General features: G+C 41.2%; 4 protein-coding genes and 2 non-coding genes across 6 annotated transcripts in view; 4 read left to right on the top strand and 2 right to left on the bottom strand.

Moving 5' to 3' along the window:
* The window catches only part of LOC142391711 (cilia- and flagella-associated protein 47-like), a 45,386-nt gene extending 41,694 nt beyond the window's left edge, over positions 1–3,692 (bottom strand). Inside the window, exons 1-6 of the mRNA XM_075477714.1 lie at positions 3,412–3,692; positions 1,710–1,867; positions 1,502–1,617; positions 703–844; positions 304–388; positions 50–190 (exon numbers count right to left, since the gene is read on the bottom strand). Of these exons, the coding sequence (XP_075333829.1) occupies positions 50–190; positions 304–388; positions 703–844; positions 1,502–1,617; positions 1,710–1,867; positions 3,412–3,555 (786 nt within the window). The 5' untranslated portion in view covers positions 3,556–3,692. The remainder of the gene's footprint in view (positions 1–49; positions 191–303; positions 389–702; positions 845–1,501; positions 1,618–1,709; positions 1,868–3,411) is intronic.
* Positions 3,693–4,623: 931 nt separating this feature from the next.
* nufip1 (nuclear FMR1 interacting protein 1) lies at positions 4,624–10,699 on the bottom strand. The gene is made up of 10 exons (XM_075477145.1): positions 10,346–10,699; positions 7,702–7,787; positions 7,494–7,598; positions 7,332–7,394; positions 7,170–7,246; positions 6,920–7,012; positions 6,569–6,756; positions 6,289–6,429; positions 5,483–5,748; positions 4,624–5,332 (listed from the first exon to the last, which is right to left on the bottom strand). The coding sequence occupies exons 1-10, from the start codon at positions 10,590–10,592 to the stop codon at positions 4,838–4,840; spliced, it is 1,761 nt and encodes a 586-aa protein (XP_075333260.1). The 5' UTR covers positions 10,593–10,699; the 3' UTR covers positions 4,624–4,837.
* A 546-nt stretch (positions 10,700–11,245) lies between these two features.
* nop58 (NOP58 ribonucleoprotein homolog (yeast)) lies at positions 11,246–16,022 on the top strand. Its single transcript, XM_075477712.1, has 15 exons — positions 11,246–11,397; positions 11,869–11,945; positions 12,085–12,137; positions 12,351–12,475; positions 12,564–12,700; positions 12,899–12,963; positions 13,164–13,298; positions 13,779–13,924; positions 14,177–14,303; positions 14,491–14,654; positions 14,794–14,928; positions 15,045–15,106; positions 15,190–15,344; positions 15,439–15,560; positions 15,635–16,022. Exons 1-15 carry the CDS (start codon positions 11,353–11,355, stop codon positions 15,695–15,697), a joined length of 1,611 nt encoding a protein of 536 aa, XP_075333827.1. The 5' UTR covers positions 11,246–11,352; the 3' UTR covers positions 15,698–16,022.
* On the top strand, positions 13,989–14,072 carry LOC142393758 (small nucleolar RNA SNORD11B). Its single transcript, XR_012772170.1, has one exon. It is a non-coding gene; the product is annotated as a small nucleolar RNA SNORD11B (small nucleolar RNA).
* LOC142393759 (small nucleolar RNA SNORD11B) lies at positions 14,337–14,419 on the top strand. Its single transcript, XR_012772171.1, has one exon. It is a non-coding gene; the product is annotated as a small nucleolar RNA SNORD11B (small nucleolar RNA).
* Positions 16,023–17,712: 1,690 nt separating the features above from the next.
* wdr12 (WD repeat domain 12) lies at positions 17,713–21,633 on the top strand. Its single transcript, XM_075477713.1, has 13 exons — positions 17,713–17,869; positions 18,233–18,327; positions 18,515–18,609; positions 18,766–18,872; positions 19,203–19,318; positions 19,398–19,552; positions 19,647–19,692; positions 19,778–19,863; positions 19,949–20,089; positions 20,229–20,334; positions 20,442–20,574; positions 21,188–21,260; positions 21,356–21,633. The coding sequence occupies exons 1-13, from the start codon at positions 17,829–17,831 to the stop codon at positions 21,431–21,433; spliced, it is 1,272 nt and encodes a 423-aa protein (XP_075333828.1). The 5' UTR covers positions 17,713–17,828; the 3' UTR covers positions 21,434–21,633.
* Positions 21,634–22,506: the final 873 nt, after the last annotated feature.

Below are 22,506 nucleotides of genomic sequence, written 5' to 3'. Positions count from 1 at the left end.
GCTGTGCAGATGAGGAGTGACCCCTTTGTTTACATGAGAAATTACTCACCACCTCAGACCCAGCAGCATTATTCTGGATAAAGCATACCCAGTCACATGCCTGGGGTGCGTTGTTTTTTAGTACCACTTTCTCCACACCGGATGTCCCAAAGTAAACAGGTCCAAACCACAGACAGGAAAGTGGAGTTCCCTGTAAACAACATTTTTGCAGAAATGTTCAAAAGCAATCTTCTACATGAAGTCTACTAAGATGGAGAATCTTTAAACTGTTAAAATTATCAACGTGAATATCATTTGATCTACCTTTAGGTCAGCAACCTCAAGACACTGCTCCACCACCTCAGCCCTGACACTAAGAACTGCAGCAGAGCGATTCTGAAGCCTCACCCTCAGACAGAGACAAAGTTACATAATAACAACTGTTATTCTGAAACTTTTAAATCAGTGAATAGTTAAAGTTTCCATACAATTTTAAATGTTACAATAACAGTGATTTCAAATGTGCAATAATAAACCAAAAACACTTAAAACATTGTCATATATTTGTCTGTGACAAAATATTAACTATAAAGTAACTATAGAGATGATATACATTTTTTAATATTTCAGAGTACTTTTAGGACCTTTCAGTCAGTGTCAAATTACTAAAATCCATTCTAGCCTCACAGCAATGTTGAATAGCTATTACAAAGTGTAACATACAGAACCTTCTCCTCAATTTGACTTGGTCTGTCTGTGCGCAGTTCCACATTCAGCCACTGGGTGGTGCCAGCGGCAACGACTCCACTGGACGGTGAGAGGCTGAGTGAGGAGTCTCCACCACAATACTCAACTTGGAAGACGCCTTCAATGATAATATGCACGCACGCACACACACACACACACGCACACGCACACACACACACACACACACACACACACACACACACACACACACACACACACACACACACACACAAACACACACATAAATGCAAACAAATGTTCTGGATAGATTGACTGAGAGAAAATGTCCCTAATGCAATCATATTAAAGGACCATTACCTTTCATCAATTTATGCAAAGCTGTGTAAACTTGAATTAAGAAAAAGAGAATAATGCAATTAAGAAAATCTAAATACCAGTTCATATCAAGAGAAGAGAAGTTACGCTCAATAGAAGAAATATATCGCATTGTAATTACATAATTTTTCCACTTATAAAAGCGCACAAATGTCTCCCCCAGAGAGAAACTCTGCTTTATAAGTTCATACTTTCTACACACCAGCACGACTGACTTACTGACACATCTTGTTGCACACTTTTATTTTCCTATAGTTTTGTTAGTTTCAAATATTTTTTCCTCCAACATTTGCATTACTTCTCATTACTGATGGTTTCAGCCAGTTGCGACTCAGCTATTAATCATGGAATCGAAATTAAACATGAAAAATATGTTGTGCCGATGTAAGTGGGGAATATGAAGTGTCACCTGTCCGTGAAAGATTGCTTAATTTATTACCTGGCGCTGATCCTTGGTTGGTTATAGGATGGTGTTTGCTGATCACTTGACTGTTGGCGACGATACAGCCAAAGTCTAGGAAAGAGTCCATTATGAGAGAGCAAGCCCTGGGAAACCTGAAGCAAAAAATCCCCAACAGGAGGAGATGCAGGTTTGAAGGCCATACAGGTAGAATTACATTATTATAACAGATGTCAAGTAAGCTCACCCCAGCACTGGGATTTGCATGGTCTCCACGTCATCTATATGAACCTGAATATAGTCTCTGACCTCCTCTTCGACGACTGGAGTGAACTCCAGCAGGCCACATATTCTTAAACCCGAAGCCACTGACACATCTCTGCTGGATGTAATGAACTTGAACAACTGAAAAAAAAAGGCTTGGTTGTTAGGAGTGGACATGATTTTGTCTGTGGTGGTCAAATCATGACAATGGTGGTCTTTAACTGTAGTCTTTTCAGCAGTCTTATCAGCACTTAAAGGGGAACTCCGGGGCATTTGAAGCGTGTTTCCATTGCTAGAGGTTGTCAAATACTGCTAGTAGGACACAGAGAGGTCCAGATCTGTGCTCCCTCTGTGGAGATTGCTCTGTCCGCACAGCGTGTCATGCGAGGCTAATACGTGGTGGCTAAGGGGCAAGCGCTAACCCTTCCACGTAAAACAACAACTTACACACTCCAGAAACGTCACACCACTTTATAAGCCATCCGACAATAAAGTCACAAGCCTTCCCATCAAAACCATATGCATGGTTCTCACATTACTGGCATGGGGACGTTACAAAACAACTTTATAAACAGCATATAACTCACCGGCTGGTTGTAGGCTCGCGCATGTGAAAGCCCAAAAGAGTCGATGGACGATACTCCCATATACTAAACAATTATATTCTCTAGAAAAACTGCGTTCAAGTATTTAAAACATTACAACAATATTACTGGGCATGTATTGTTGTAACGTTTTAAATACTTGAACGCAGTTTTTCTAGAGAATATAATTGTTTTGTATATGAGATTATTCTCCATCGACTCTTTTGGGCTTTCACATGCGCGAGCCTACAACCAGCCGGTGAGTTATATGCTGTTTATAAAGTTGTTTTGTAACGTCCCCATGCCAGTAATGTGAGAACCATGCATATGGTTTTGATGGTAAGGCTTGTGACTTTATTGTCGGATGGGTTATAAAGTGGTGTGACGTTTCTGCAGTGTGCAAGTTGTTGTTTTACGTGGAAGGGTTAGCGCTTGCCCCTTAGCCACCACGTATTAGCCTCGCATGACATGCTGTGCGGACAGAGCGATCTCCACACAGGGAGCGCAGATACGCATCTCTCTGTGTCCTACTGGCAGTATTTGACAACCTCTAGCAATGGAAACACGCTTCAAATGCCCCGGAGTTCCGCTTTAATGAACAGAATAGTCAAGGCCTCGATTAAATGTCTAAAGACATTAGTTGAGAAAATTTAAATAAAACAGCAAACATTGAGAAACGCATTTTCAAAGCATGTTAAGACATGTCCTACGGCCAAAAAGCCAATATGTTTCGCTTTTGTATTTTATCATTTCTAAACCTAATTTGTGATTAGCTAATAGGAAACGTGGTCCCTGGTCAGTTCGGTAAATATGGCCCAGTATGTCTTATTATTTAAAAAATAGGGGGGGGGGGTTAATATGAAGAAATACGCAAACAAAACAAATTTACTATATACCCTGCCATTTAAGGCATAAAAACAAATTGTGCTTGCAATGCTGTGCACTGTGCCGTTAGAAAATGGTAAACGCTCATTTTTGCTGTCGTGTTGGCTAGTTAGCATTTGACAATAGGCAATTTAGCTAAACTTTAATTTCTGTCGTAACGTCTTCCACCTTTTTTCGACAATTAAAAATATTTCAAAACACCTTGTATTACATTACCTTTCGCGTAGGCTTCTCAATTCTTATTTTCCTCGTGTTTTTTCCAACATTTGTTATCGTGACAGCTGTTTTGTAAACCTCCCCAACTTTCACATCCTTGAACTCAACAGACGGTGGATCAACTCGAACACAACTTTGAGCCATGATGTGGGTTTATAATTTAAACTGACATACAGTTGTCAAACCTTACAGTGGTAACTTTTTTTTTTACTCGCATAACCGTGCAAATAAAGTATCATGTCACGCATTTGTTGACTCGCATACCGTTACAGTCAACTTTACCGTTGCTAGCCAGACACTCACGCTGATAACTCAGGTGGTTTCTTAGCGACGATTCCCGTGGCGGCGCCGGAGTATGGAGTAACAAGAGGGTCATAACTCACATAATTCACCTGCCGTTTAAAATGTCACGTGGTGTCATTTTTTATTACTCTATAGCTCTGCCTGGTACCATACTTTAAATGACTATGGAAGCCCGTTTCCGTCACTTAATAAAAATAAATTTAGAAATACTATCTCATAATTATGAGATACTAAGTCAAAATTATGAGATATTTTCACACAGCAGTTCAAGTAGCAGCTCTTTGGTGTGGGAAGATTGACACAGAAATGGATTGTGAGTACATTGAGGACTACTTTAAACGTGGCTTTACAACAAATTAAATACTTAATTTGCTTGCTGATTCGCATGGGATTGTACTAAGCAAACGCACCCTTGAAAGGATTTTAAGCAGGAAGCAACTCTGGCGGAGAAAGAACAAAACCGATGCTGCAAACATCTGGTCAGTGCCATGGCTACAGGTGGATGCACCAAAAATGTAGGTTGAAGCAGGAAACAGAAGCTGGCTATTACAACAAAAAGAACATAGTGTCTTTTTTATATTTATTTTTTCTCATTTTCATTGTTAGCAGCAGAAATAAGCTACAAAGAATAAATCTGAATCTTGACAGCATGTTAAAATTGTGATATATATATTTTAAATTGACCAACTTAAAAGATTTATTTATCTACATACCTCCCCTTTCTTAGTTTTATTGATAGATATTTCCTAAAATGTTGAAATACAATACGACTACATTTTAACTCAATTTGGTAATTAAATCCATTTAAACTTTTCTTATTAGCCAATGATACCAGTTATATTGCAGAAATAACAGCTGTGAATACTCTTCATTTTTGCATACACGATATTAAAAAAAGCACAATTGAGCAATCATCAATACAGTCGTCTTTTATTTTACAAAAACAGTGATGGAAAAAAAAAGATTATTATTATTTGTTTTAATATGTAATTTGTTCACTGAAACAAACAAGGTCTAAACTATTTCTATTGACAGAAATGAACATGTAATCAGAATGACACATCTGGTTTCTGAATTCAAACAAATTGACATTAAATCACAGAGTATTTCACAGAACAGGCCTTTAACATTCCCATATCTCATCATCATAGTTGTTAGCAGTGGATGTGATTGTGTCTGTGGTGGTCAAATCACGACAATGGTGGTCTTTAACTGTAGTCTCTTCAGCAGTCTTATCAGCACTTAATGAACACTCTACAACAGGATCATTGCATAATTTTGAGCACATTTGGTCACTCGGTGAATCTTGACATTGGCCGACAACAACTTTTGTTTCTAAACCGTCCATATTTGTAACTTCTGGCACTACTGTGCCACCCTTTTCTAAATGTACCTTCCCACCAACAGGAGTGGCCAACTGGGAAACATGGCTGACTTTAGTTGACGTTCCTTCCTGAACCTGTTTGTGCTCTGCAGTTGTGATAGCTGGTGTGCATTCGGCCTTTATCCTCTCTTGGTTCTGAGGTGTGCTCTCCAGCCCAAAGAAGTTGTTGCGGACAACGAAGCGTACACACTGCAGGAGGACATTCCTCTCATGGCGGATGTCTGGAGCCAATAACTACATGGGAAGAAAAAAAATAAACAAAAATGGAGAAGCTTACCAGAAACTGCTTGGAAATATTCAGGATCCTGACTGAAGGCTGAAAAAGTGCATAATCAGGACAGTAAGATCCAAATCCTGTAATTTTGCATGCAAAAGACTCCATACCATTTCAAGTAGGGTAGGGTGACGTATCTGTGATGCGTGTTGGTGTCTTCCTCCCCTGCCTCCTCTACCTCCTCTGCACCCTCTTTCTCTTCTGTTGTTCTGCATGTTAAGGCCAGCATCAGGACGCGGCACAGGGTGAGTCTTTGTGCCCTCTGTGGTGGTTTCCAACGACGTAAAGGGCCTACTATCCTGAGAGCATGGCCGTATTCTGTTTAGGATGGCCTGGTTTTCTTGGACCAGCTCTCTGGCTCTCTGAATGGGAGCAGCTACAATACAAGAAACATGAATAGTAACTCTTCTGAAAGAAATTAAAACCAAACCAAACTTTGACAGGGTTTTTCTTGCTTAATTATCTGAGAAATAACTTACATGTGTAATTTTAGTAGTACATGCGAACACAACGTGTCCAGACATCACACCGATTACAGATTAAAAGATTCTTCTGCTATGAGAGAGCCAAAGCAAATTCTACTAACACCGAGAGAAAATGTCTCAGGTTCAGATGGCTTCCATTTCAGTAACATGTGGTAGGCTGTCAATTAAACATACCGTATTCTAAAAACATCAACTCAGGAAAAACATGCTTTAAGATAGGTCATTGCATTTGTGACAGCTTGCATTAATTTGTTGACATGTCTCTGAAGATCTTGTACAAGATGAACTGCTGGAATGGACACAGGGATGGATTTCATGAGGCAAAGGGTTTCTCTTTTGAATCAAAGGAATATGTCAAGAAAACTTACACTTACTAAACTACAGGCAAAAATTATTTTGTGTATAGCATGTAGGGAAGGCAATCAGCTCACCGTCTGGTTCCTCATCATTTTCGCTCTCACTCATGGAGCCATAGTTGGCCAGGAGGGAGCCAAGAGCTGAGCTCATTTGTTTAGGGGGCACAACCAGGCCATCGGTGTTGGATTCATGAGCTGGGTCCTCTTTGTCAGAATCTGGCACCACATGACAGTTTGAGATTTTTTTTATTTTTTATTTTTTCCACATGTTACTAAAACATAATGAGACAGTTTTGATAATAAAAGTATGGTCGTCTGAACATTGTACCCCATCCCAAACCCATGATACACTCACCACGGTCACAGCTCGCCAGCACTCCCAGTGGATCACAGGCCCTGGAGAACTGGTTGTGGGGTTTAGTTGACTCTATAGCACCGTTCTCTGATGGGCTGCGACCCTGTGGGTGTCGCCCTCTGAACCCTCTGTTATTCCACCCACGACCACGACCACGACCTCGACCTCTGCCTCTGCCTCTCATTCGTCTTAAAACAAGTGACAAATTAGTGGTGCTGCATTTCTCTGCAGAAACAACCCCAGTATCACACGAGTGCAAAATACTTCTCGTTTGTGGTTGCAGCAAATGAGGGAAATACAAAAGCTGCATGGCAAAACACAGTAATTTATCCATCGCATTCACACATTTACCCAAACTCAGCCGTTTCTAGAACACCTCCCGTCTCCTCCCGCACCTCCATAACTTTTTTCTTCTTCTCCACATTTTGAAGCGTTGGATAGTTCCTGCAAATACAAATGAGGCTCCATTTGAGTACCAACAGTAACTATATGCTGCTGACTGAATGACATGGGCAAACTTTACTTATGGAAAACACTGAATGTACAAATGTCCTCATAGCACAATAACAATTTTTCAGCCATCGCAGTTTTGAAAACTCACTTGCGCCTCTCCTCTCTCCATTTAGCAATGTCGTTTGGTGTGTCCAGCTTGATTCTTTTGGCTCCTGGTGCATGGTTCTATGTTCAGGACACAGAAGACACATTTTACAAGGACAGTACTGCAAGTTAAAGTTACAGATACACAGTTAGTTGTTTCACTTACATTCTTCCAGTGTATGGCAACTAATTTTTCATGAGCCATGAAGCGACAGTCAGGCACAGAACACTGAGAATGACATTTAAATGAGGCAGTCAGTAAAATGTTAAGAATGATCATAAATAAATAGCATGAAATTAATCTAAATGTAATGAAAGAGGTAAATACCGTCACATGTTGAGAAACATGTTCATTGTACTTTTCTTGGTTTTTGAAGCCTCTGTCACAGGTGTCACAGAAATGGGAATACTCTGGTTCTTTCTTGTTTTTTGGCTGAGGGTCAAATGAAAATGAATTTACTACATTACTATACTTATTCTCAATACAAAGCTGATGTTAGACAAAAAAAAAAAAAAACACATCTCAGACTCGTCACCTTTCTTCCATGTTGGTTGGGGGGTCCATAGTTCTTTCTTCCACCTGTATGTCCACCTCGATACCATTCATGGCCAAAGTTTTCACCTGAGGACAAAGACGTGACAGAACAACACCCACATACATCAATATTCCTATGACCATCGAAGAGGAACACAGATTCAAAGCTTGTGTCACAAACTGCCAGTGTGAAACAGTTACACTGAGGGGTAAAGCATATTATGGGAAAGGTAAGATCTAGCAGATTTTAACATTTCTGGGGACTAACAAGTGGAATATCAAAGCTTCTGCTCTTCTGATTCCGATCATGCTATTGAGACCCCCAATAACAATAAATTACAGGGATATCTTATTACTTGGCCTTCTCCTGTAAAAATCACTTTTTGCTGTGCTTAAAGGCATGGTTGGTAATCCTGTTCAGAAACACATTTTGTAATACTGGGTGAAATGGTCCGTCTGTCCTGAGAGAAATCTATACAAGATGTAAAAAGGGACGAAAATAATCAGACCTCTGTGGCAGCTGCAGGACTGAGAAAAAGCTGACCAATCCGAGATCAGCGGGACTGATCTCGGATTGGAGCGCCTACAAAAACCAATCAGATGCCTCTGCTTTCTGCCTACGCCCCCCTCTGTCGGCTCCCTGCTCCGTGTGCGCATGCGGTTCTACCGGCTTTGGATGACGCACTGACGGAATGGGGAGGGGGGGGTGGAGCTTAGAGGAGGGGACACTTTCGAATCTTGCTAGCTCTCTAGGATTACCTACCATAGCTTTAAGAGCATATATTTGTGTCTAAAGTCAATACCAACTCTCGACATAATACTGACTGGTATTTTGTCTTGGGCCCTTCAGATTTGCATGGCAAACTTTAGTCACTTTACAACATGTTTCCTGTGAGGGTTGAACTCCGTCAGGGCTGCCCTTTGTCACCGATTCTGTTCATAATTTTTATGGACAGAATTTCTAGGCGCAGCCAGGGCATTGAGGGGGTCCGGTTTGGCGACCTCAGAATCGGGTCTCTGCTCTTTGCGGACGATTTGGTTCTGTTAGCGTCGTCGGGCCGTGACCTTCAGCTCTCACTGGAGCGGTTCGCAGCCGAGTGTGAAGCGGCTGGGATGAGAATCAGCACCTCCAAATCTGAGACCATGGTCTTCGCCGGAAAAGGGTGGAATGCCCTCTCCGGGTCGGTAATGAGATCCTTCCCCAAGTGGAGGAGTTCAAGTATCTCGGGGTCTCGTTCACGAGTGAGGGACGAATGGAACAGGAGATTGACAGGCGGATCGGTGCGGCGTCTGCAGTGATGCGGGCTCTGCACCGGCCCGTCGTGGTGAAGAAGGAGCTGAGCCAGAAGGAGAAGCTCTCGATTTACCGGTCAGTCTATGTTCCTACCCTCACCTATGGTCACGAGCTGTGGGTAGTGACCGAAAGAACGAGATCGCGAATACAAGCGGCCGAAATGAGTTTCCTCCGCAGGGTGTCTGGGCTCTCCCTTAGAGATAGGGTGAGAAGCTCGGACATTCGGGAGGGGCTCAAGAGTAGAACCGCTGCTCCTCCGCATCGAGAGGAGCTAGAGGAAGTGGCTCGGGCATCTGGTTAGGATGCCTCCTGGACGCCTCCCTGGTGAGGTGTTCCGGGCCCGTCCCACTGGGAGGAGACCCCGGGGAAGACCCAGGACACGATGGAGAGACTATGTTTCTCGGCTGGCCTGGGACCGTCTTGGGGTCCCCCCAGAAGAGCTGGAGGAAGTGGGCGGGGACAGGGACGTCTGGGTTTCTCTGCTCAAGCTGCTGCCCCGGAGAAGTGGAAGATGATGACTTTAGTCACTTTACAACGATATCTAGCCCATTTTTCTTATCTACGCCAACATTATATGAGGTTTCATTTTATGCAGTTCGAAAGCGGGAAGCTCAATTTTTTTTGTTTGTTTTTTTAATCCTTTGCTTTGCTATTAACATCAAATCTCATTACTGGTTACACTTTTATCTTAATAGAAAAAAATAATAAGATAATAATGTTACTTAAGTACTATTTGGTACACTGACAAGGAAATATGACTTTTAATTGGTGTTCTTCAACTTTTTAACAGTCTTAAGTTAGACGTCCCCATTAGTACAGCAGGTAATAGCCCTTACAAAAGGTGCTTTTGGACGCACCATTATAACGTGGACCAATGATGAATTACAATAGATCTTAAAAGAAGCAGACCCTGAGGATGAGAGGTGGAGTGGATCACTCCATCTCCTCAGATGATCCATTTGAAAAGAGGTTTAGTTCATTTCAGAGAAAGGAGTTGCTGTGCTGTTATTTTGGCAGAATCATGTCATTTACATGTCATTAAGGACCTAAGGATATTGTGTTGGCTTATGGATAACAGGCAGAAAATGCGTACTTTGTGCTATCAAAGGAGGTTAAGAAATATCATTAGACATGGCGAAGAAGATGGATTAATTCTTAATGAATGACTGTAACAGCTCAAGAATAATTACAACCTGGAAAACAAACACCCTTAAGTGATATTATTTTTGATACCCAAGTTTCTGATTGTAATTGAAGGGAGCAGTGTAAGGCGCGTGGCGACATTCATACAATGCTGCGCACGAGGAGTCAACTCAACAATACAATAGACATTACTGTATGTTATACTCACTAAATGGTCGTTTATAGCCATGGTTTCCTTGACCCGACTGGAAGCCAGAGCCTGGCCCAGCCGCCTCCTCTTGATACCAGCCTGAACTGGCCCCGTGGTCCCAGCTGGGCTCGTTTGGTGCCTCTCCCCAGCTCCACATGCTGGGGTGAAAGCTTGTGGAGCGGGCCTGCTGCTGCTGGAAGGACTGAATGAAGCTCGGAGGAGGACAGTCAAAGTCCGGCGGGGGATAGCGTCCCGGATCATTCATATTCCTTGGCCGACTACTTTCCACAAGTCGTACGTTAAGTTTGAAAGAAGTCGACGCAACTTTCCGGTCACCACGCAGGTCTCACATGCGCATGTTTTGATGTGTTCACAATTACGTGCGTCACATCCGCAACTTCAGGAAGAACATACAACAGTCCCAGAAAAAGGAATAAATCAACAAAACATATTCTCATACCTTCGAGATTATTTTGAGTAAAATCCCACACGATATGCTCAACAATATGTTTTATGCATTTGATATTTTAGGGCCACTCCTACGTTTGTCAAAACGTCTCGCGAGATTTGATGGTGAGCTTCTATCGTGTTGCCAAATCGGAGTGTTTGAGAAATAGTGAGAAATCTCACATGTATTTTTGTATAAATATTACGAAGCCAGGCCGAGTATAGGCTATAGATAATCTTTTTTAGAAGCCTTTATTTGAATTAATTCAAATAAACAAATGCAAATGTTACTAACACTTGCAATAAAGAGACAGTCTAGATTAATTTTGATCGATTACCACTATTTAGAACCCATTCAATGTGCTCAAAATAAGTTAAAACTCTTGATAAACTGATGTTTGAATTAGGGTGATATCACCCAATGACACAGGATCTGGCAACCCAGTCGCTTCCTGTTGCGCTCGCCCCACCTCGTGTACCTCAGACATCAGGCGGCGGCGTGGTGACTGAGTGAGTGAAAAACGTGAAGGCTCTCCACTGAGAGAGCACCTAAACAGAAAAACAGAGCTTTTATCAAAATGCTTGTGTTATTTGAGACCGCCGCTGGATATGCAATATTCAAAGTAAGTATCTTACCTGTGTTTCCCATCTATAAAAGAAATAGATTTTCTCTCATCGGCTCGTGGAGTTAGCTTAGATTAGCCACATAACTTGTGCACAACTGTCCATTGCCTTTAGTTTGTGTACTGTCGTTGGTGGCATTAAAATGTACAAAAAGTAGTACATCTGTCCTTATGCACGTGGAGGTGCTAAATCGTACTTTGATTTTTGCTGCTACATGTTTGCCTCTGCTAATGCGTCAGCTAACATGGAGCTAGTGCTTTTTAAGGCCTGTTACCACGTGTGCATACTGCGGCTAATTTGACTCAACATTAGCTCATGTATTCTGATGATCTATCACATTTTATAGCTGTATCGATAGAAACTGTGCTCATGGCACACTATCTGAAACTTTTTGTTGCACGCTTTTACTGCTGATCAGATGTTTTTAATGCCTGGTTACAAAGTTTCTGACTCAAGTGTATTTTTGCCAGGTCCTCGACGAATCAAAACTCCAACAGGTCGACAGCCTGTATAAGGAGTTTGAAACTCCTGAAAAGGCCAATAAAATGTAAGTCTTGATGCCACAGTCATATTTCGTTAGTATTAATTCCAAGAGACACGATAATCGTGTCGCCATCGATTGATATAATTTTCTTAATGCACGGTGGATTGAATGTGACATCGGTGATTTTGTTTTGCTCCGACAGTGTGAAACTGAAGCACTTCGAAAAGTTCCAGGACACAACAGAGGCCTTAGCAGGTATTTGCCATGCTTCATTGCACACCTATGTATACCAGAAATCTGAGGTCTGTGATGCACATCAGTGTCTGATCAAAACATGAGGCACAGCACTCGTCACTACCCCTGAGACCACATTATTTCATGTCTGCCAGCAGTAGATGGCAGAAAAATATATATATTAAGCATATATGTTTAATGTCTAATGCACCGTTCATCATCTCTCCTCCTAAGCTGCCACCGCCCTTGTCGAGGGAAAAATTGGCAAGAGTTTGAAGAAGGTCCTGAAGAAAGTTGTTGCTAAGGAAGCTCACGAACAGCTGGCCATCAGTGATTTAAAACTTGGCGGAGTTATTAAAGTAAGTAATCCTGTGATTTTTGTCATTGGTGTACTGTTTTCAAAAGGTTTTTAGTAAGTGTTGCATCTAATGAACTGTGGTTTTTCAGGACAAACTGGATCTGACGTGTGTCCACAGCCCTGCTGTGGCTGAACTGATGAGATGCATCAGGGGTCAGATGGAGAGCCTCATCACTGGACTTCCTCCTAAGGAGATCAGTGCCATGTCTCTGGGTTTGGCTCACAGGTTGGTAATGCACAGATAGTGATGTTATTGCAACTGCCGTCTGTGATTACTCTTTTTTTAGCTGTCTGAAATATCCTTGAAGATTTTCCTCAGCTTTCGTCACTACCACTGAGGCGGCAGTTATTTCACATTGTTGTCGTCTTCATTTTGGAGAATCTGAAATGGTTTGTGTGTAACTTCGTTCCCTCTGTTTTTTAGTTTGTCCCGTTACAAGCTCAAGTTCAGTCCTGACAAAGTGGACACGATGATTGTGCAGGCCATTTGTAAGTATTTTTGTTTTTCTCTTTGCAGTCAATTTGGAATACACATGGTCACAATTGTTCATACAAGTGACCTACGTGTGTATGCTTAATCTTAATGTCTCTGTTCCTGGCTCATTCCTGTTGTAGTGCTGACTGATATCTGTTGTTTTTCGTATAAATATCTAATCTGAGTCTTATTGTTTTCTTCCTCATCTCTGTAGCTCTTCTCGATGACTTGGATAAAGAGCTTAATAACTACATTATGCGCTGCAGAGAGTGGTATGGCTGGCACTTCCCTGAGCTGGGAAAAGTTATCACAGATAATTTGGCTTACTGCAAAGCTGTCCGCAAAATCGGTAAGAATAACCTACGTTTTCACTGAGCTATGAAGAAAGCTGTATCTGATTTGGCATCTAAGCAGTTGAGGAGCTAGAAAAACGTGTACTTTAAAGAAGCAACAGAAGAGAAGTTGTGAGACGGAATTATCTCCTTTCTTTGTAAAGGATGCTTAAGTGTTTCTTTTGCTAAAGATGTGGCACGAAGCTCCTTTCTTAAGTATTCAGAGAATTCAAACCGCTCTTATTCATGGTTCTTGCTCGGATACTGCCAGGTAATTTAATTTTGTTGGGATTTTGTATTTTACGGAAAGCTTCTTGACTTTTTTCTTGTTTCTAGTTGTTTCCTCAGGCTTAAGAAAACTACTGAAAATATTAGTTTTCACATACTGTATGGCTTTAGCAAATAATGGGTCAACTGAACTCTTTGTAAAATTGTGAAGCGGCTCTTTAAAAGTCTTACAACTAAGTAGCTTAATGGCTTTTCCACACTGTCTCCAGGTGATCGCACAAACGTGTCCAGCACTGATTTGTCTGACATCCTCCCGGAGGAAATCGAAGCAGAGGTTAAATTGGCTGCTGAAATCTCCATGGGAACGGAAGTGTCAGAACAGGACATTGGCAACATAGGGCACCTGTGTGATCAGGTAAGTGTCCATTGCAAAGTAAAATTCAACAAGTATTCACTGTTTTGTTAGCAGAGAGCTTAAGTGGCAGTGGTGATGATGACGACAATTGTCTTTCTCCTGAAACAGAATATGTGGGTTCTCAGTCACTACCTCATCTGAACAGTCACATGACTCCTGCTCTTAACAACAGAAGGAGCACATGATGCTTTAGGCCACACTGGAATTGTTGCTCTATTGGTAGTTGTAATGCAGATCCTGTCTTTTCTACAGGTGATTGATATTTCAGAATACCGCGCTCAGCTCTACGACTACCTGAAGAACAGAATGACGGCAATCGCTCCCAACTTGACTGTAATGGTGGGCGAGCTGGTTGGCGCTCGTCTCATCTCGCATGCTGGTAAGGCACGAAAAAGATACTGTGTGAAAACCAGCCAAGCAGTGATGACGAGGACGATATGTCATTTTCCTGATTATGACTGATGGTTTTAAGTCACTACCTCATCTGAGCTTGCATTAGGAATCCTAATAAGCAAGTTCTGGGTATAAAACGGTAAATGCAGTTCTTATTTATCTCTTATATTAAGGGTCCCTTCTGAATCTGGCAAAGCACCCGGCCTCCACAGTGCAGATCCTCGGAGCAGAGAAGGCTCTGTTCAGAGCCCTGAAGACCCGGAAAGACACACCCAAGTATGGTCTCATCTATCATGCTTCTTTAGTGGGCCAGACTACTGCCAAGAACAAAGGCAAGGTAAGGGCTGAAGTGAGAAGGACAGATGCCTGATTTAAAAAATAAATAGATAAATAACTGAATGCAAAAAGAAAAAGTGAATTAAAAGAAAGGGAAGAAAATAGAGAACACAGCTTCTGGTTTTGTGTGATATCTGCAGATCTCCAGAATGCTGGCGGCTAAGGCAGCCTTGGCTATTCGCTATGATGCCCTTGGAGAGGACACAAATGCAGAAATGGGAATAGAGAACCGTGCCAAGCTCGAGGCCAGACTTCGGCAGTTGGAAGACAAGGGCGTAAGTACAATTCTGAAAATGTAGTTTTCTAAGACTTCTCCATACTCCAGCTTTTCTTCAGATTTGATATTTTTGTCCTGTTTGCCGGTCATCTGATCTCTGCATTTTATTTTCAGATCCGAAGGATAAGTGGAACGGGCAAAGCAATGGCAAAGGCAGACAAATACCAGCACAAGAGGTGAGGAGTCGCACAGTCCTCCTTGGTAAAGATGGTATTGTTTCATAAGTTATTTGACGCTCGTACTTTTTTCCACCACTCAGTGAGGTGAGAGTCTACGATCCCTCTGGGGATTCTACCATTCCCTCGACCTCAAAGAAGAGGAAGTTTGAGGAGGTCAAAGATGAGGAAGACGAAGAAGAGCCTGCGACGCCCGTGGCTAAGGCCAAAAAACCCAAAAAGGAACCAGCAGCTGAAGGTGGGTGAATTTATTTTTAATTTTTTCAGCGGGTGTTCTTATGCGCCTTGGGATTTGTGATGCTCAAGGTTTTTCTGTCTTCCGTGCACTTTAGAAGAAGAAGCAGAAACGGCAGAGGAGACTCCCAAGAAAAAGAAGAAGAAAAAGAAGGACAAGAAAGTAGAGGAGGAACAGGAAGAGCCAAAGGATGAAGAAGAGGAGGTACCAGTAACAGAGGTAGGCCTTTAAAATGATTCGCAGCAATTTTATCAAGTGTTGATGTTTTTAAACTGCTGACCTTTTCTCTCCAGTCAACAGAAAAAAAGAAAAAGAAGAAGAAAAAGAAGATGAAAGAGGAGGAAGAAGATGAGTGAAAAGATGGAACAGTGTATATATTCTAGTTTTTGTCATTACAGTTTTGTGTTCTACATTTGTCTTTTAAAAGAAAAGGCTCTACCAAGGGCCAGTTTTGTTTTGTTTTTACATGGGAAAGAGTTCTTATTCAGGAGAATCATCATCGGATTTAATTTTTATCAAATTGGAGATGAAGCCCTCTCCAGTTATGAGTGAAATTTAAGTATTTTTTTAATATGTTGTAATCAATTATCTTCCTTTGACAGTTTTTGTTTTATCAAGACATCTGTATCAGACAAGGTCTATATAGAGAAATTAGTTAATAAAAACAGATTTTCCAGTTCACCTGTGGGCAACAGTTTGTTTCATTTTTTTTTTTTTTTTAAAACCATAGACTGCAATCATCTGTCCTGGTAGAATAAACTTCCTGCTGTGTTGATATACTTCAGTTCTAAAATGTGTATGGATATGAAAACCACTTTTCAGAGGGACAAACTACTTGAATTGTGTAGTATTTATGTTTCAAACAGTGGGGTTATGTGTAAAATGGCCAATGGTCCACACTTAAATCACAACTTTTAAAGTACATATTCCAAACTCCCAATCAGCGGTGACACAGTTTGGAGGGTATTAAATTGTGTTTTTTTTTTTTTTTTTGTTTGTTTTTTTTTGTTTTTTTTACACCAAGGTGATACACAAAGAAAACTTGGCATGTTGCGCAATGGCCCTCAAAGATATTTAATAAAAATGGTCAAAGTAACGGATAAAGAAAGAATTGGAAGGATGTTCTCTTCGTCCTTTAATTTTATGGTGTAGTTAAAATCTTAGGTTGAAAGATTTTTTTTTTTTTAGCCTGGTAATGTATTTGAAAAATATCCATATCAAAATAAGCAGTTCCTTTGTTGGCTAGATCATCTACAACAAATTTCCAACAAATATCCATCAGGATTAATAAAGTATCTAACAACTGGTTTGGTTTCAAGAAAGAGGCTGACATGCCTGAGACCTGAATCAATTCAACCCAACAGCAGCGTGTGCGATGGAAAAATAATTTTAAAAAGATGCCACACATGTATTTACAGTAACTGCAGCTTTTAGCATCTATTGTCAGAGGGAACTAACTGACCATGTCCCCATAAAAAACATAGCGATACTACTATTTCAGGGTGAGTGGATGGGTAAAACCAGACATTTTAGTATTAGCAGACAAGTAGAAGATTGCCTTGTCTGACCACAGTAGTAATTTATATGCATTTCCAATCAGCTTTCAAGGAGGAAGCTAATACTAGCTGTGAAGCAAGTTGGTGGAAATGTTGGGGATGGAGGTCACTTTGCAGCTTCAAGACAAAACAACTGACTTACACTGATTCAACTATTGATTCTGCCTCATACTGTAGAATGGTTTAATCTAAGGTGAGCCCATCTGAAGGTTGAAGTGGGAACTTTCAGCAATGGAATGACATCGGCATTGAAGCAAATCCACCAAGGAATGGCTCACAAAGAAGGAATGGATGTAATCCAAAATTAAACCAAGTTCAAATGCTGTCTGGGAGGATAGTGAAGGTTGTGAATGAAAGAAAATCCTCCTTGCGCAGGAAGAAGAAATTCTCTGAATATTTGGGAAAATTATCTGCTGGCTGATGCCAGAGAATGGCATTACTACACATGTAAACTTTAACCTTTGTTTTTTAAAATTAGATCATATCACTGTGTCTGAAGGTTTGACAATGTTGAAGACTTTGCTCTAAAATGAGCTTGTCAGTTATCAGTGGAGTCATTTAATACATTTTCTGCCGGACTACTTATCAAAGACCTAGAAAAATCATAACTTCTCCAGTCTAATAATTCGGCTATCAACTAATTTGATTAGATGCTCCTTTATCATGTAAAAGTTATTTATTAAGTCTAAAATTCCACGTAACCCCGTGAAATGAACTGGGTCAGTGCCTCGGGTGTCTAGGCATTACTAGTCAAGCGCCCATCCAAAGGATCGAATGACTATCTGCATTCAACTAAAGAGTCTTGCTCCACACCACATGGCGTGACTGCACGAGAGCCAGATGTGTTATGAAGTGGAGCAAAAATAGTTGTATGGTCGTTAGCTGATTTCTGAAACTTGTGGTTGGTAAGAAAAACGCACAACTAAGAAAAATGTCGCAGTTACAGGCCAGGTTCTTCACAGTCAACAAAAGGTGAGTCCATACTCATACATACATATTACAGATGATAAAAGAGTTATAGCGGGTACGCTAGCTAACTAGCTAGCAGCAAGTTACTGGAAAGTTGCTTAACCGTGGGAGCTTGTGTTTCCTTTAATCACAGACAATTACTTTTCCCCATGTGCGTGAGCTTTAAGATTTAATTACTGCCCCGGTGCCGCAATTATTTGTCGATGTTTTTAGCTTGTATTGGCAAGCTAATGCTAATAAAGTAAGGTGAATAGTGAACTTACATTTTAAATTAATATGAGTAGGATAGCTTATGTTGGTGGACTCCATAGGTGGAGCCTTTGCTACCTGTCAACATCTTTGTTGTTTTTTTGTTTTTTTTTGCAGATATGTCGTAGATGACGTCCCGTTCTCCATCCCAGCTTCCTCTGAAGTGCAAGACCTCAGCAATGTTATCAACAAGCTTCTGGAGGCAAAAAATGGTATTGTACCTTCTTTGTAAACATCAGTGTTTGGCACACACTCAAACATGGTACAAATGAATTATTCACCCCATAATAGCGAATGCCGTCTACATAATCTTTGTCCAAGTTTTTACAAACGAGTTCTAGTGAACACTGTTCATTACAATCGTGTACATTTGAATCTGTTTTGTGTTTGTCTTCACAGCATCTCACAGCAAAGTGGATTTTGACTTCTTGGTCAGGGGTCTGTTCCTGCGAACAACACTGGCCAATCACATGGAGACGGAGGATATATCAACGGTATGACCTGCCTCTGCGCTTCACCCGGAGAGGATCCAGTATTTTTTAAATACTGGGAGTATTTTTTGCGTACATTGCTGAACGATCAAAAGTCTAACCATCACAATAAACTTAGGCACAAGGTTTGATGCACAAGTGTGTCTACTTGTGTTTCAGGAAGAAGTGGTGGAGATAGAGTATGTAGAGCGCATCACAGCCCCAGAGCCCGAGGAGTGTATGATGCACGATGACTGGATTAGCTCTGTAGATGCCGACACTGAATGGTAAGATTATCGATGACAAATTAAGGGAAATGTGTCACTTTCATCAAACTTGAAAGTAATGTTTTGTGCTACATTGTTATTTTTACTTCTTATTAGTTGACATTTCTTGTTATGTATTCCTGTTTTGTGCTGTGTTATCTGCTGAGTGCCCATGTGCCAAGAAAGAGTTCACATAGTGATGAATAGCTTGTTGTATGTGTCATAAATGAGAATTAAAAGAAAGAGGGGTATATTTGATGTATGTCTAGCTTGATAGAGCCATTAACTCCCTTACAATGTCTGGAAATGCAGAGGTCCGTGATTGTTTTCATTCACATTACCTTTTGGCAGGATCCTAACGGGGTCTTATGACAAGACGGCTAGGATATGGTCTCTGGAGGGCAAGGCAGTGATAACGGTGGCTGGACACACAGATGTGGTCAAAGATGTAGCCTGGGTCAAAAGAGGTAAGTAGAAGGTCAGATATTATCTCTATAATTGATTATCAGAATCCCATTTTAAACTCTGGGTGTGTTTTCTGTGTAGACGGGCTGACGTCTCTGCTGTTGACGGCCTCTCTGGACCAGACTGTGCTGCTGTGGGAGTGGAACTCGGAGAGGAACAAGGTGAAAGCCAGACACTGTTGCCGGGGACACACTGGAAGTGTTGACACAGTTTCTACAGACCCCACCGGCTCAAAGGTACGGTTAAGGAGGGGCGAAAAGTTGACTTGGTGAGAAAAAGAAAAAGGCTTTGATTTTTGTCTCAAAAATTGTTTGTGTCTCTCCTCTTTAGTTCTGCAGTGGCTCCTGGGACAAAATGTTGAAGATCTGGTCAGCTGGTGAGCGCAGACTGATAGAAAGGAATCATGACATTATAAGTTTGATAAGCTTTGATAATCATCAACATGTTTTCTGTGGTGCCAGTGCCCACAGACGAGGCGGACGAGGTCGAGGAGCCTGCTGACAGACCAAGAAAGAAACAGAAGACTCAGCAGCTGGGGCTGACCAGGGTGAGTACAGAGTCAGAGTTTGAGCCGAGGATAATAACTTTAACGTTCAGCTAAATTAGGCACCCATTTTCTCACCTCGACACAGACTCCCTTGATGACGTTATCCGGACACAATGAGGCAGTGTCCTCTGTCCTGTGGTGCGACAGCGAGGAAGTATGCAGCGCGTCCTGGGATCACACCATCCGGCTGTGGGATGTTGAGACGGGAGGAATGAAGACCACCCTGGTGAGAACAACAGCAGCTGAATGATTTTTTTGCTTAGTAGTAAGACGGTGTGATTATTTTGTCCTCAGTTTGATGAGATCTATTTTAACTTTTTTTTTTTTTTTTTTAGTCATTTATTTTCTCTTTTGTCTTTTCACAGACGGGCAGTAAAGTGTTTAATTGTATTTCCTACTCCCCTTTGTGTCGACGGCTGGCCTCAGGCAGCACTGACCGACACATCAGACTGTGGGACCCTCGCACCAAAGGTACCACTGTGCTCAAAGAGGCCATGGAGATCTCAATGTCCAAAATGTGTCTGCATGTGCTCATTTTTTCCTCTTCGTGCCTCTCATCCACATCCTCTCCTCGTCAGACGGGGCTCTGGTGTTGCTGTCTTTGACCTCCCACACTGGTTGGGTCACCGCTGTCAAGTGGGCACCGTCGCATGAGCACCAGCTAGTTTCCGGTTCCCTTGACAACCTGGTCAAACTTTGGGACACCAGAAGGTCAGTAGAGATGTAACTGAGCCTACTTGATGAAACTTGTGATGCAGTTCACATTGAAGATGCCTCACTAAGAGTTTCTGGTTTTCAAAAAAAGCATATTTTTGTTGATTTTCCTAAATGGTTGATTTTATGCATTTATATATTTTGTACGTTTTTAACTTAAAAAAAACAACGACAAAAAGCATTCACATCTTGCATCGTGCAGTTTTTGATTCATCACGACAATTTAGACAGATGAAGACAAATGCTCTCTCAGTATCCAAGCTGTTAATGAAGTAAAGTAAAACTTTATTTATGAAGCACCTTTCACGACAAATACCACAGAGTGCTTTCCAATAAAAACCTAGAACATAAAAATAAAAGGTAAGAGATCGACATCCTGTAAAATCCAACTATTTTGGCAGTGATGCCTCTGTGTGGAACAATGCTCTTGGAGTTGACAGAATAAAGTTAGAAGCCATTTAGTGAGGCTCAACAAACTGTATTGAAATGAATATTATTGGATGTTTTCATCCTTTTTGGTGTGCTGTTTGGAATGCTAATTTTTAAAAAAGATTTTTAAAGGAACTACTGAATCGTCCTTTAATTTGCATTGTACCCTGTCGTCCTTTAGCTGTAAGGCTCCTTTGTATGACCTGGCAGCCCACGAGGACAAAGTGTTTTGTGTGGACTGGACAGAAAGTGGGGTAAGAAAATCCAGCTGCTTTCAGATTTCAATACACAAGTAAGGTTCAGACATAAATTAAATGTCTTACTTGTTGTGCCTTGTTCTCTTTTTCAGCTATTGTTGAGCGGTGGCGCAGATAACAAGCTGTACACTTACAAATACTCAGCCTGTCCGACGGATGCAGGGGCGTAGGGGCGGACGGCAGAGGTCCAAATCATCCATCACAAATTGGACAGACAGACACAAATGTGGATGTACTGGACAAAACTTCCCTCGCTTTCCTCTTTGTAATCCGAGGTTATTCCTCCTCCGTTTTTACAGATATTTTCTTAAGGCTTGTTTTTGTTTCCCTGTTATCCAAGCAGATTATAAATTAATTTTGTCTCCTCAAACGATGTCTCCTCCCCTTCATTTCACACTACTTGTTTTATGATACTTCGGATGCATTTTGCACTTTTGACAAAAACTTAAGTTAATCTGAAGATGTCAAAAAACATCAAAGAAACACTCAGCAAATGCTCAATCAGGAGGACCAGAGCAATTTGGCAGCCAACGCAGTGAATAAAATTTAGAAATGTATGTTCATATCAAATACTGGCTCATAAAGGGGGAAGAAAAGCAACATCGATCTCACCTTGTGGCAGATGAGCCGTGTGTTTAATACATTGCGACTAAGTTTTCAGTTAATGCATACACGGATAAACTGTAGGCAAATAAAGATTTAATAATTCAGTCAAACGGGTTTTACACATTCCGCTCTTCCTATTTGCAGTTGCTTTACATTATGAATTTCCTCGTGTTTCTTTTCTGCAAGAGAAAAACTCGTCTTGGCGGTGACTACTTTTTCCCGCTCCAACTGGTTTGACCGTTGAGGCGATAACACGATGAGTTGTCACTCCTCCTGCCCAAACTGTGCAACATTAAAAGTCACCTTTTATAATTTTTTAAAAAGCTAATACGATAATATTGCTAATACTGTTAGCTTAACTGTCAAATAAAATAAGCTACAGTGCAGTTCAACAATGATAATTGTTGATGAATTATTGTGGTGTTTTCATTAGAAATGACCCGTAGAGTTTTATTCCATTTTCAACATTAGGAAAAACAGCGGGTTTCCTTAACTGTATACACAGTGTTACCGTATTTACTCAGGTTGGCTTGCGTTCACTCTTGCATTGCAGAGGAAATTAAAAATACATCATCATGAGAGCCTCCGATAATAGACCAGCTTTGAAAGGATCCGAGAGCAGCGACCTCTTGTGGCC

Source organism: Odontesthes bonariensis, chromosome 11 (assembly GCF_027942865.1).
Source record: "Odontesthes bonariensis isolate fOdoBon6 chromosome 11, fOdoBon6.hap1, whole genome shotgun sequence".
Classification (NCBI taxonomy): domain Eukaryota; kingdom Metazoa; phylum Chordata; class Actinopteri; order Atheriniformes; family Atherinopsidae; genus Odontesthes; species Odontesthes bonariensis.
This window is presented reverse-complemented; position numbering and strand designations above follow the sequence as displayed.

Bases quoted from the DNA above. Each gene is read 5' to 3' on its own strand.
- wdr12 (XM_075477713.1), top strand. From the start codon at position 17,829: ATGTCGCAGTTACAGGCCAGGTTCTTCACAGTCAACAAAAG. The intron at 20,335-20,441 runs GTACCACTGTGC...TCTCCTCGTCAG, and splicing joins GTGGGACCCTCGCACCAAAG to ACGGGGCTCTGGTGTTGCTG. The intron at 21,261-21,355 runs GTAAGAAAATCC...TCTCTTTTTCAG, and splicing joins TGGACTGGACAGAAAGTGGG to CTATTGTTGAGCGGTGGCGC.
- nop58 (XM_075477712.1), top strand. From the start codon at position 11,353: ATGCTTGTGTTATTTGAGACCGCCGCTGGATATGCAATATTCAAA. The intron at 12,701-12,898 runs GTTGGTAATGCA...TCTGTTTTTTAG, and splicing joins TCTCTGGGTTTGGCTCACAG to TTTGTCCCGTTACAAGCTCA. The intron at 14,929-15,044 runs GTAAGTACAATT...TTTTATTTTCAG, and splicing joins GGCAGTTGGAAGACAAGGGC to ATCCGAAGGATAAGTGGAAC.
- nufip1 (XM_075477145.1), bottom strand. From the start codon at position 10,592: ATGAATGATCCGGGACGCTATCCCCCGCCGGACTTTGACTGTCCTCCT. The intron at 7,013-7,169 runs GTGAGTTTTCAA...TTGTATTTGCAG, and splicing joins TGGAGAGAGGAGAGGCGCAA to GAACTATCCAACGCTTCAAA. The intron at 5,749-6,288 runs GTGAGCTGATTG...CTTGTATTGTAG, and splicing joins AAATGATGAGGAACCAGACG to CTGCTCCCATTCAGAGAGCC.